General features: G+C 43.6%; 1 protein-coding gene across 2 annotated transcripts in view; it reads left to right on the plus strand.

Annotated features, from left to right (window-relative positions):
• Nucleotides 1–1,051: 1,051 nt before the first annotated feature.
• Nucleotides 1,052–13,495, plus strand: part of LMF1 (lipase maturation factor 1) — a 227,528-nt gene continuing 215,084 nt past the window's right edge. Inside the window, exon 1 of one of the 2 annotated variants that reach the window (XM_075179270.1) lies at nt 1,052–1,277. In XM_075179270.1, the coding sequence (XP_075035371.1) occupies nt 1,058–1,277 (220 nt within the window). In that variant the 5' untranslated portion in view covers nt 1,052–1,057. The remainder of the gene's footprint in view (nt 1,278–13,495) is intronic. The other variant, XM_075179268.1, reaches the window with a different exon arrangement.

Below are 13,495 nucleotides of genomic sequence, written 5' to 3' on the forward strand. Positions count from 1 at the left end.
GGGCGTATTCAATTGTCAGCGTTAACGCTGCAAAACGAGCGCTCGAAAAATATTACCGTTAATACGGTAATTAAACTACCGTATTAACGGTTTTCGCGCGCAATATTACGTATAAACGGTAATATTTTTCGAGCGCTCGTTTTGCAGCGTTAACGCTGACAATTGAATACGCCCCTAAGTCTCGCTCCCCGCCACTTATCTATTGCAAGGGCAAGAACCAGGAGGAAACAATGATTTAAAGTGTTATAGTTGTCACATACAAATGGACGCTTTGAGTACACAGCTATCCACTATAGTAATGTATAGGGCCTGATTCATTAAGGATCTTAAATGAAGAGGATTCTTATTTCAGTCTCCTGGACAAAACCATGTTACATTGCAAGGGGTGCAAATGAGTGTTCTGTTTTGCACATAAGTTAAATACTGCCTGTTTTTTTCATGTAGCACACAAATACTTGATAGCTTATTTGTACACTGAAATTTAAAGTTGATATGTGTGCTACATGAAAAAACAGTCAGTATTTAACTTATGTGCAAAACAGAACACTCATTTGCACCCCTTGCAATGTAACATGGTTTTGTCTAGGAGACTGAAATAAGAATCCTCTTCATTTAAGATCCTTAATGAATCAGGCCCGTAATGGATAAATAAATAAATAAATAATTTTACCAAATAAAACATCAGGTGAATGATACTTGTGTTCCTGGATCTGTCCCAGAAGAAGGAAGTATAATACACATCACAAATGTATTTGTAATATAATTGCATTTAACAAATAAGAAATAATCACACACGTGATTTAAACATGTGTTGTGTCTGATACCCACCAACATACAGCTGGGTATAATAACATCTGGTGCTTAGTAATACAGAATAAGTGACTCTGACAGCAAACAGTCATTGTACATATGGTAGGAGACACCGGCAGCCCCCAGCCCGGGGTAATGGGTCAGAGACTGGCAGCCCCCTGCCCCAGGTTAGTGTGAGTGTGAGTGTGAGTGGATGGACTGACGCCAGCACAGAGGAATCCCGGCGCGAGGTCTGACAGTTTGGCGCATGCGCGCTGGCTGGCACAAGATGGCGGCGCCCACTGACAGCGGGGAAGCTGGTAACGGGGTGTCCGGGCTCAGGAGAAGGAGGGGGGTTGAGGCTGCTTCTCACCCCCCGGCAGGTGACCGAGGACGGACACTGAAGACCAGTGACAGAGTCTCCCTGCTGCCCGGCAGCTTCTGGCTCACTAGGATTGTGCTGCTGAGATGTATAGCGGCTATATACTGTGAGTTATATATACTGTATACTGTGAGTGTATATACTGTGAGTGTATATACATGTATACTGTGAGTGTATATATACTGTATACTGTGAGTGTATATACATGTATACTGTGAGTTATATATATGTATACTGTAAGTGTATATACTGTAAGTTATATATATGTATAATGTGAGTTATATGTATACTGTGAGTTATATATATGTATACTGTAAGTGTATATACTGTGAGTTATATATATGTATACTGTGAGTTATATATGTATACTATAAGTGTATATACTGTAAGTTATATATATATGTATACTGTGAGTGTATATACTGTGAGTGTATATACATGTATACTGTGAGTGTATATACTGTGTATATACTGTGAGTGTATATACATGTATACAGTGAGTGTGAGCTGTATATACATATATACTGTAAGTGTATATATATGTATACTGTGAGTGGGAGCGGTGTATACATGTATACTGTGAGTGGGAGCGGTGTATACATGTATACTGTGAGTGGGAGCGGTGTGTACATGTATACTGTGAGTGGGAGCGGTGTGTACATGTATACTGTGAGTGGGAGCGGTGTGTACATGTATACTGTGAGTGGGAGCGGTGTGTACATGTATACTGTGAGTGGGAGCGGTGTGTACATGTATACTGTGAGTGGGAGCGGTGTGTACATGTATACTGTGAGTGGGAGCGGTGTGTACATGTATACTGTGAGTGGGAGCGGTGTGTACATGTATACTGTGAGTGGGAGCGGTGTGTACATGTATACTGTGAGTGGGAGCGGTGTGTACATGTATACTGTGAGTGGGGGCCGTGTGTACATGTATACTGTGAGTGGGGGCCGTGTGTACATGTATACTGTGAGTGGGGGCCGTGTGTACATGTATACTGTGAGTGGGGGCCGTGTGTACATGTATACTGTGAGTGGGGGCCGTGTGTACATGTATACTGTGAGTGGGGGCCGTGTGTACATGTATACTGTGAGTGGGAGCGGTGTATACATGTATACTGTGAGTGGGAGCCGTGTATACTGTGAGTGGGGGCCGTGTGTACATGTATATACGTCAGCTACCTCAGCTTGCATACTCATATACTGTATACTCAGCACAACTACTGTGCACCCATATATACTATGAACCATCTTAGCTGGAATATTGCATACCTATATACACTGATCAGTCACAAGAATAAAACCACCTGCTTAATATTGTGTAGGTTCCCCTCATGCCGCCAAAACAGCTCAGGCCCGTTGAGGCATGGACTCCACATAACCACTGAAGTTCTCCTGTGGTATCTGGCACCAAGATGTTGGCAGCAGATCCTTTAAGTCCTGTAAGTTGCGAGGTGGGCCCTCCGTGGCTTGGACTTATTTATCCAGCACATCCCACAGATGTTCAATCGTATTGAGATTTAAGGAATTTAGAGGCCAAGTCAACACCTTGAACTCTTTGTCATATTCCGCAAACCATTCGCAATCAATTCTTGCATTGTGACCATCAGGGAATACCATTACCATGAAGGGGTGTACTTGGTCTGCAACAATTTATAGGTAGCTGGTACTTGTCAAAGTAACATCCACATGAATGCCAGGACCCAAGGCTTCCCAGCAGAACATTGCCCAGAGCATCACACTGCCTCCGCTGGCTTGCTTTCTTCCCATAGTGCATCCTGGTCCCGTGGCTTCCCCAGGTAAGCGATGCCCACCCCCCTGGCCAACCACATGTTGTAAAAGAAAATATGATTCATCAGACCAGGCCACCTTCCTCCGTTGCTCTATGGTCCAGTTCTGGCGCTCACGTGCCCTTTGTAGGTGCTTTCAGCGTTGGACAGGGGTCAGCATGGGCACTCTGACCGGTCTGTGGCTACGCCGCCCTATACACACTGTGATGCACTGTGTGTTCTGACACATTTCTGGCATAAAGACTTTTCAACATCTGCACAGAACGAGTTGTATCTAGTATCAAATGTGAAATGAACCTATCCCACTAATTTGTATTACTCTAAAAAGGATACTGAATATTACTCAGCTATAATACACATTGTGATGCTCCACGGCTAAGCAATTAGTGTTCGGTTGCATAAATTGTGGTGGGCAAGATTAGGTTCCCAATACAATATAAAGCTATCTAACCAGTGGGTAATTTGATATTCCTATTCATAAATATTATTTACATGTATGATTATAATAATAGACTGTTTAATATAGATGATCTGTAAAAGAAAATATAAGAAACTGCCAGGGAATGTATACCCACCGATAAGGTTTACTAAATCAATCCTTCCTTTTTCAACGACAAAATAAATTATAATTCTCTTTAGCAAAACCTCCATATGGTTGTCATATTCACAACTTTTTCATTACACAACGCTTTTGTTTTTCATTCGCTGTTCTTTATTTCTTTTTAATAAAAGGATTTCAAATAAGCGTTCACAAGACTGATGGTGGAGTATTGTGCAATTTTTCTTTTAATAATATGGAATATTTTTTACTGATACCATTTTTGTGAATCCCAGAGTGCCCACATTAGAAGAGGTTCTATTTTTTTTTTTTCTTCGTTATTACCTTTCTATCATAGCCAGCATTACATTTTTGAGCAATTTGTCCTACAGTGGCCCTTCTGTGGAATTGGACCAGGCGGGCTAACCTTCACCCCCCCATGTGCATCAATGAGCCTTGGGCGTCCATGACCCTGTTGCCGGTTTATCGGCTGTCCTTCCTTGGACCACTTTAGGTAGGTACTAACCACCACACACCAAGAACACCCACAATACCTGCCGTTTTAGAAATGGTCTGTCCCAGTCATCCAGTCAGCACACTGGCCCTTGGCAAAGTTGCCCACATCCTGACTTGCCCATTTTTCCTGCTTCCAACACATCAAATTCAAGAACTGATTGTTCACTTGCTGCCTAATGTATCCCACCCCTTGACAGGTGCCATTGTCACAAGACAATCAATGTTATTCAGTTCACTTGTCAGTGGTTTTAATGTTGTGTCTGATCGGTGTACAATGTGCCCTAAGCTGAATACTACATAGCCATATATATAATATTGTGAATGTTGGCTACTCGTGAAGGAATACCCATAACTCTATGGAACAGTCTATGGAGTCTCGTCACCTCTTTGTTCTTACTCATGTCTCCAAACACCCCGTAGAGGCGCAAGGCAAATGAAGGAGAGATTGTCTGGCAGCGTGCGCAGCCAGAGATTGAGGCATTGTCTGGTGGCATCAAACCTGAATCTCCCCCTGTATGCTTTGTGAGATTGAGCTGATAATTAGAGCACCCATACTCACCTAGGGCCTGATTCATTAAGGATCTTAACTTGAGAAACGTCTTATTTCAGTCTCCTGGACAAAACCATATTACAATGCAAGGGGTGCAAATTAGTATTCTGTTTTGCACATAAGTTAAATAGTGATTGTTTTTTCATGTAGTACACAAATATCAACTTTAGATTTCAGTGTAGAAGTAAGCTATCAAGTATTTGTGTGCTACATGAAAAAGACGTCAGTTTTTGCCAAGACCATGCCAAGACTGAATGCAGAAATTGGCTTAAAATACCCTATTAAATGCAGGTAAGTATAACCAATTGTAGTTGGGCAGGACATAGATCTGCTCACTGAGAATGGCCAAGGTTGAGTTTCCTTGTTCTGTGATTGACCTCTGAAATTCTACTTACCTGTACTCTATTTATAAGCTTGTATCTTATTAGTGGCAATGTCAGAGCCCCCATTACCATCATGCCAAAATTCCTTTAGATAATCACATCACGTTTCTCACGTAGGTGGTGTCTAGGTCCGCACAATGACTCGATTGCATTGCATTCTCTTTGACAAGCCTTACTCGCACTTCTGCAACAATGCCCCCACATCACCTCTCGTCGTTTGGTCGATCAACCCTTCCATCTCCATGTAGGCTGTGGCCATTGGTGTTGATGCACCTTTGGTTTCTGTTATCTCAAAGTGGTTGAAGATTCCGCTGATTTCATAACAGAGAAAAAAATCTCCCAACTTTCTTTCTCCGAGTCTGGATTCCTGGTGATGTCACGTCTCCCAGGTCCTAAGTTTCAAAGTGTCTGTCTGCCTCTGTAGAACTTTTTAGTTTCTGTTAGTTATTTAATTTCTTCAGCTGATTCATTCTAGCTTTCCAAACCCAGCCGTTGACCTATAGGCGACTAGGTTTCTGCATACGAAACATTCCCGTGTCTTATGTTGCAAACCATGTTTTTTAACTAAGTCTTGTGTCTTTAATGCTAATTGTGCTCTGTCATTACTTGAGCTCTCTATTTTACCATTTCTATTCATTCACAAGCTTTGATATATTTTAACGTGAGTTCATCATCTGAGCAATGACAGCTGCCGTAAAGTGTTTCATAGATGTAATCGGGTTCGTCTAAGAAATCTGACATCCGTCCATCTATCTCATCTCCTGTCCATCTTTCTGTCTGTGCACCGTGGGAGTAGGCTATTTCTGTCACAATACGTGGTCAATCTGTGACCACAAAACATCCACCAAGACCATGATCCCTATTTCAGATGTAGCATATGTAGCTGGCTGACTCTCGGCCAGATTCCGATGTGGATCCGTGGGCATCCAGTGTTAGTGTTCAAAAGCTATTGTCCAGTAAAGCCAAGCCCGAAGTCTACCTTTACCAGGGCAGTAACAACAACCCCTTATAGTTATGAATAACACATGTGAACCTAGGACTGCGATTTTCTGAGTAAGTTTTATTCTATCGTGAGCCAGTTTACGGGACCTGTTGAGTATATTTGTTGCATCTCTTGGCTGACGTTGTGATTGCAGCGGAACGTATTTGATAACCCCGGCCAGTTCTGCAGTGTTTATTTGGCAGTTACCCCCCCGCCCCCCTTTCCCAGATTCTGTGTACTGTCTTCAATTAAACTGGGCAAAATGTTATAAGCAGTCCGACCTCACAGATCGCATTTCATTCTGGGGGTCCTGAAATGCTATTGCCCTCGAGACTTGTTAGAATTGTTGCAAGTACATTTGTTGCTTTGAAAATCGGGATGGGCTCTGTACTTTAGTGTTTTGAAGTGTTATTATTAATCATTAACATTTACTCCATAGCGTTTTACAATTTTGAAGATGGTAATAAAGCCAGACTGGGTATAAACAGACAGACAAGAGTATGAGGTAAGTCCTTACTATCGGTCGGGCTATAGGAGTTTGGTATATGAGGATAAGTGGTCCAGCCAGATTGCAATGGGAAAAAGTGCTTTGTGGGACTATGTGATCCGGTCACATAGCAATGTTGTTTTGGGGCTCAGTAGGTTGTTTGAGTATAGAAATAGAATACATGTAAGTTTTGTGTGAATTGTGTAGAGGGTGATAATCAGTTAGATTAGCCTAGGGAGGATAAGAAGATGGTTGATGAGTTTGATCAGCTTACCTGCAGAGGTGAGTTTTCAGGGGAGGTTTGGAAGCTAGAGAAAAGTTTTGTACAAGGGAAGGAATTCCACAGAGTGGGTGTAACCTGGAAAAAGTTCTTTAACTGGGAATGGGAACAGGTAATGAGTTTGGATGAGAGACGTCCAGAGCAGAGGGGTGTTGAGTGGGGAGATTTAGGAAAGGGGGGACATGATAGAAACGTTCAAATATATGGAGGGTTATAACAAGGTACAGGAGGGAAACATTTTTCAAAGAAAGAGACTTATTAGAACACGAGGACATGTACTGAAACTGGAGGGAAGTAGGGTCAGAGGAAATACGAGGAAAAATTGCTTCACAGAAAGGGTAGTGGATTAGTGGATTAGCCTCCCATCAGAGGTGGTAGAGGCTAATACATTAGAGCAGTTTAAACATGTTTAGGATCGACTTAAGGTGTCCTTACAAAGAACTAAGGATGAAATAGGGTTTGAGGTGACCATAGGTTACAAAATGGGCAAACCAGGTGGGCCAAGTTGTTCTGATCTGCCGTCAAATTCTATGTTTGTGGACACAAGGGAAGAGATGTATATTGGTGCAGTTTTGTTAATAGTTTTTATGTTAAAAGAAGTATTTTAAATTTGGATTCGCTAAAATACAGGGAACCAATGCAGGGACTTAGAGTAGAGCATCAGTAGAAAAGCGTTTTACAAGGAAAATAAGTCTAGTCGGCTTAGAGGAAGACCAATTAGTATGAAATTACAGCAGACAAAGCGGGAGGTAATCAGAGCATGTATTAGTTTTTGCAGTGTGTGAGTTATGTGCATATTCTGGAAATGTTTCTTCGATGTATGTATCAGGATTTAGATATAAAACGAAGGATAGTTGTGCTTCAAGGATTACACCTAAGCAGTGAGTTTGAGGGACAGGGTCTACTGTCATGTTGCCTACAGAAATAGATATGTCAGGTAGGTAATTTATGTTGGTGGGTGAGAATATTATTACCTCTGTTGTTGAAAGATTGAGTTTGAGTTGGCGAGAGGACATCCAAGATGACATGGCAGAAAGACAGTCTAACGTGAGACAACACAGATGGTGAGAGATCAGGAGAGGATAGATAGATGTCGATATCATCCATGTAGAGATGATGCTGAAATCCAAAGGAACTTATTAGTTTTCCAAGAGAAGTGGTGTAGATAGAGAACAGCAGAGGACCTAGGACTGAGCCTTGTGGTACTGAGAAAGGTAGCAGAGAGGTAGTAGATGAACACCGAGAGAGCGATTTGATAAGTAGGATGAAAACATAGGATAGGACAGGGTCCTGAAGAAGAAGGTACTGTAGTGTTTGTATAAGATGAGAGTGCTCAACAGTGTCAAATGCAGCAGAGAGATCCAGGAGAATTAGACGGAAGCAATGGCTTTTAGAATTAGCAATGATCAAATCGTTATCCATCTTAGTCAGTGCAGTCTCTGTGGAGCGTTAGCCTGACTGAGAGAAAAGAAAGTGTCTGAGGCGAGTGTAGCCAATTTTCTCAAGTACTGAAATCTTAAAAAAAAAAAAAAAACACTTCTAAAGTGACCTGTATTGCTTACAACACATTGCCATATATTTGTAAAAGTCTGCCCCACATCCAACATCCGATTTCAAACATAAGACGAAGCAAAGTGAAAAAAAAATGCAGATGCCTAAATCTGTGATCAATACATCCTTCCTCTCTGTACACCTCGTGCCGTTCTAGAAGTACGTGTCCTTTTGGCCATGTAAAATGTTTGTGCGATATGCATAACTCTGTTTATTGTACGACAGCAGCGGTTTCTATGTACACAAATAAATATGTCACAAAACTTTAGGAGTAAAATAAAAGCAGCTGTATGGTTCGGGGGCCTGGCTGTGACTGCTAGCGTACAGGAATGGTCATGTGAGGCGCACTTGGAACAGGCTGCAATATGGAGGGTAAGAGTCTGTTCTGCTCCTTGTTGTGTCGTTCCTGCGGTGCTTAAAATCCTTTCTCCTGGGAGCTCGTGCTAGAAATGTGGCGGAAAATTGGATATTCTCCCCGCGACGAAAAAGCTAATGTTCCACCCCAGCTGCACCAGCTGAGAACAGCTTGTGCCAAGAGATGGGGATGGGAGCTGGGGTGCAAATAGGGAACTCGAAATGTCCCTGAAATACTCTCCCGAAACTGTCCAACAAAGATGTTTTAGAGTTCTATAAAGCCCAGCTTAATATTTGTACATAGACATCAACGGACGACCTCCAGTGACGTTTTCTGTAAATCCTGTAAAAACGGTGCTTTCTGACATCTGGACACGCCAACTGCCTGGTGAAGGTGGTTCACTTGGCGTCCTCCCATGATTTAGGCTTGGCGTCCTGTATTAAGAGCATACTTGCCAACTTTGGCAAGATGACCTCCGGGGGGAAAAGGGCGTGTGGGGACGGGGTACGGCGGAATGCGTCATTAGCCCTGCCCCCAAACCGAGCATCACCATTGCTAACCTACTACAGTTTAGGGCGGGGCTACGATGTCGCATGAATCGCGTCATATGCCCTGCCCCCAACACTTAACTATCATTACTTGCCGGGAACAGGGAGGTTGACCTCCTCTCCTGGGAGGACTTCCAGAATTCCGGTATTCTTCTGAAAATTCCGAGAGAGTAGGTAACTATCATCATGACCATTTATTTATTTAGCGCCACTAAATCCGCAGCGCTGTACAGAGAACTCACTCACATCAGTCCCTGTCCCATTGGGACTTACAGTCTAAATTCCCAGCATACAGACAGACAGAGAGATTAGGGTCAATTTGTTAGCGGCCATACCTACTAGTATGTTTTTGGAGTGTGGGAGGAAACCGGAGCACCCGGAGGTAACCCACGCAAACACGGGGAGAACATACAAACTCCTCACAGATAAGGCAGAAGTGCTAACCACTACGCCACCGTGCTGCCCTAACTATGATTAAGAGACAGGAAACTACATATTGGTGACTTCCTGTAGGCCGCATCTATGCACTTAATTATTGCTGTGTCCCTAGGAGCGCTGGTGATGGTGGCTGCTGTGTCATATCAGGGAGATTCGGCTTAGCAGCATATTGGGAACATTTTAAAAACAAAAAAAGAATTGCAAGTAAGCCAGTGACCTGTCCCATGGTAGCCCACCCTGCGGCCAGCCGGGGCAAGGGGGGGGGGGGGCAGATGCCCCCTAGCCCAGCCAGCCCCCGTTTACTGGCTCAGTCTCTCTGTATGAATCGACCAATCCACACAGTTCGTTTCTGCAGAGCAAGTTTGCCAAGCTGTCAGTCTCTCTGTCTGCTGTGTTAGAGAAACTCCTCCCACCTAACATGGCAATCTGAACATGATGGAAATAATTAAATAATGAATAAGTCCACCAAGGAGATAAGTTGAACATAACAATATTACTGACATGCATGGCCTCTGCAACTACAGCAGACAGTGAGCCCCGTTGTGTAATGTCAACTAGCGGCTTCACTTGCTCTATAAATTGTGGAAAATCTGTAAACCAGAAGAACTTCCAGGAATATGAATTAGGTTCCAATGGTTCTGTTTAATGTTGCACCTAAAACATTGAGTCATTCCCGGTAGGAAAACTGGATCTGTCTGAGTAGTGTTTACAAGGGGCAAGACTTGTATAGAACAGAATTGAGACTGAACAACTTTCTCTTGTGCACATGTTTTAATCAGTCTGGGTGATCAAACATGAAGGATTTAGGAATACTCTCCTGAAATATATCATTTGTCTGGTGAAATCCGCTCTCCTGATCATCTAATGGGCTGTGGTTTCACGCAGCTCTTCTGAATCTTATTGAAAATAACTGTGTAAAATTATATTTTGGTCAGTGCTGATGTTCGTAATTAAGAATGTAGTAACAAAAAAACACTGGAGACTAAAATGTAGATCCTGTCGGAGGTCTCTGTCTCATGATTAGTGTAGAGCCTGTACTATGATCTGTGTGTGGGTGGCATTGATTGTACATTCCTCCAAACTCTTCTCCTTTACAGCAATAGTTTCTCTTTCCCACCCAAATCTCCCGTCTTCCTTACCCATCGCCCCTGGTATGGGTCTGCCGCTTAGATCTATAGGGATAAACCTTTCACCTGGCTTCTAAAAATTGTCATGTTGGCTGGTAAATTGGTGCATACTTGTCACACTGCGTGTTATTGTGTAATGTAATACTTCATGCGGTGTGTGTAGCAGTGTATTTATTGTACTGCTGTCTTCTTGTGTAGTGCACGTTTGTGTCTGGTTTCTATGACTTAGTGGAAATGTTGTCCCTAAATGCAACGTCAGTAATTAAGTCCTTATTGCAGGAATGTGTCTGTTGTAGCAGAAAAAGAATCCTGCTTTCTGGCTTATTTAGAGATATGACGGACTGATGTTCATGTCCTACAGCATGTAAACTCGTGGGAGTACCACCTAGCGGTCCCCAGGACTCCGTACCCACTAGCATCGCTCTTTGTGGTTGGCAGCATCGCAGTCCTGTTTTATGGACGCAGTATGCTCTATTTGGTCGTGGTCACTGCAAGTGAACCCATTGGGGTAATTAGGGGGTCCCTCAACTACTCGTTACCACCACGTGTCATATGTTTGTCATGCGATGTCACTGGTGTTTAAACATGGTGCTGTGTAACATTACATGCGTGGGACCGGGCTCTGTGTAACATTACATGCGTGGGACCGGGCTCTGTGTAACATTACATGCGTGGGACCGGGCTCTGTGTAACTTTACATGCGTGGGACCGGGCTCTGTGTAACATTACATGCGTGGGACCGGGCTCTGTGTAACTTTACATGCGTGGGACCGGGCTCTGTGTAACTTTACATGCGTGGGACCGGGCTCTGTGTAACTTTCCATGCGTGGGACTGGGCTCTGTGTAACTTTACATGCGTGGGGCCGGGCTCTGTGTAACTTTACATGCGTGGGGCCGGGCTCTGTGTAACTTTACATGCGTGGGGCCGGGCTCTGTGTAACTTTACATGCGTGGGACCGGGCTTTGTGTAACTTTACATGCGTGGGGCCGGGCTCTGTGTAACATTACATGCGTGGGGCCGGGCTCTGTGTAACATTACATGCGTGGGACCGGGCTCTGTGTAACATTACATGCGTGGGACCGGGTTCTGTGTAACATTACATGTGTGGGACCGGGCTCTGTGTAACATTGCATGCGTGGGACCGGGCTCTGTGTAACTTTACATGCGTGGTAGTAGGCTTTATGTAACATTACATGCGTGGGACCGGGCTCTGTGTAACTTTACATGCGTGGTAGTAGGCTTTATGTAACATTACATGCGTGGGACCGGGCTCTGTGTAACTTTACATGCGTGGGACCGGGCTCTATGTAACATTTAAAGTGGCAGCTCTGCATATAATACAGTCACTTCTACTCTGATGAAGAAACTCTGTTATGCTGGGAAAGTGTTTCTGTGCAGAATAAATAATATGCCCATATGTTTTAATGAATGCATTAAAAGGCTAATAAAAAAGAGTATTTATTTATAATCTCGTTAATGAACCAACGTTGTGTGATCGTTAGAACAGATCCCACAATGAGGCCTTTGTGCTGTCACTAACGCACAGACAGATTGCTCTATAATCCTGCTAGATGTATAGATCTAGACCGCACTCTAGGGGGTTAATGTATAGGGTTTGGCATGTGATGATGTTGTGCAATATACATTTGCTCTGTTTCAAATCCCCCTGTTTATTTTTGGAGAAATGTAGAGGAACCAGATTTAACCAAGTGTTCGCTCTTTTTGTGTTTTGCCTGTTTAGGGAATAAGAATATTGGATAAAAGCCGTGTTGTAGATGGATTTTGCAGCTGCCTGCATTGGAAGTGTACCCCATAATTTTACCATCTCCCATCTGTAGATAGTGCTCCCCTATGTAACACATAGCTCTGTCCCTCTGTATTTTTGCAGACAGAATACTGGCTGCTTCTGCATGTAACTCACATGCACTGAACTCTGCAATTTAGAGTTGAGCTAGGACACGCCCCTCCCAACTCTAAATCTGTCCGTACATCCTACATTCCCCCCCCCCCCCAGTGCAGTGCCAAGGTGCAAATTTGCTCCTTTTTTTTTTTTTTGCTCCTAACACCTGAATGTGACCCAGTGGTGGCAGACATTTTGTGGGTGGAGCCAATCTTTGACTGCAGCCTATCGCTTCATTTCAAGCCGTGCCTCACGTCTCTAGTGGATCCAGTATTCGGACTACTAAGTGACTGCCTTTTACTTTGTGTAGGTCACCCGTCTACACAAACATGTCCTGCGCTACAGTAATACAGAGATATAAAGGCAAAAATAGCAATCCGAAAGAAAAGGAAAGTACGCTGGCACAGCTGGTAGAGGTTGGCATGCTACGATGACATTGGATTTTACTAGGTGGTGCAGTTTTTAAGATGTCGTTCTCTGGGCAGAATACTACTCCTTTTTGGTGATGGAGTCTGCTAAACAAAGAAAAGACCACAGCACCTGAAATACTGGACTTGTAAGTCATGGAGGGGAAGGGGGATTGATGGGATGAGATAGGTCCGCTCGCTGGGTACACACTACAGGGTTTTTGTCCAATAATCGGCTCAACCAGCCGACATACGACCGCTCGTTCGAAGGTCGGGTCAGTGTGTGTAGTGACACGATGGTCGAAAGTCTGCACTAATGGACGATTATCGCCTCATTTGGTTGGTCGTACCGTTCAATATTTTCCGATCAATCACCGACCGATCATGTAGTGTGTATGCCCTCATGCTGACGTTCTCCATAGAGTTTACAGAGTCGGGCTCTTTTCAGCCGATGCTAGCGATGGATGTCCCG

The sequence above is a fragment of the Mixophyes fleayi genome, chromosome 7 (genome assembly GCF_038048845.1).
Source record: "Mixophyes fleayi isolate aMixFle1 chromosome 7, aMixFle1.hap1, whole genome shotgun sequence".
In the NCBI taxonomy this organism is placed as follows: Eukaryota; Metazoa; Chordata; class Amphibia; order Anura; family Limnodynastidae; genus Mixophyes; species Mixophyes fleayi.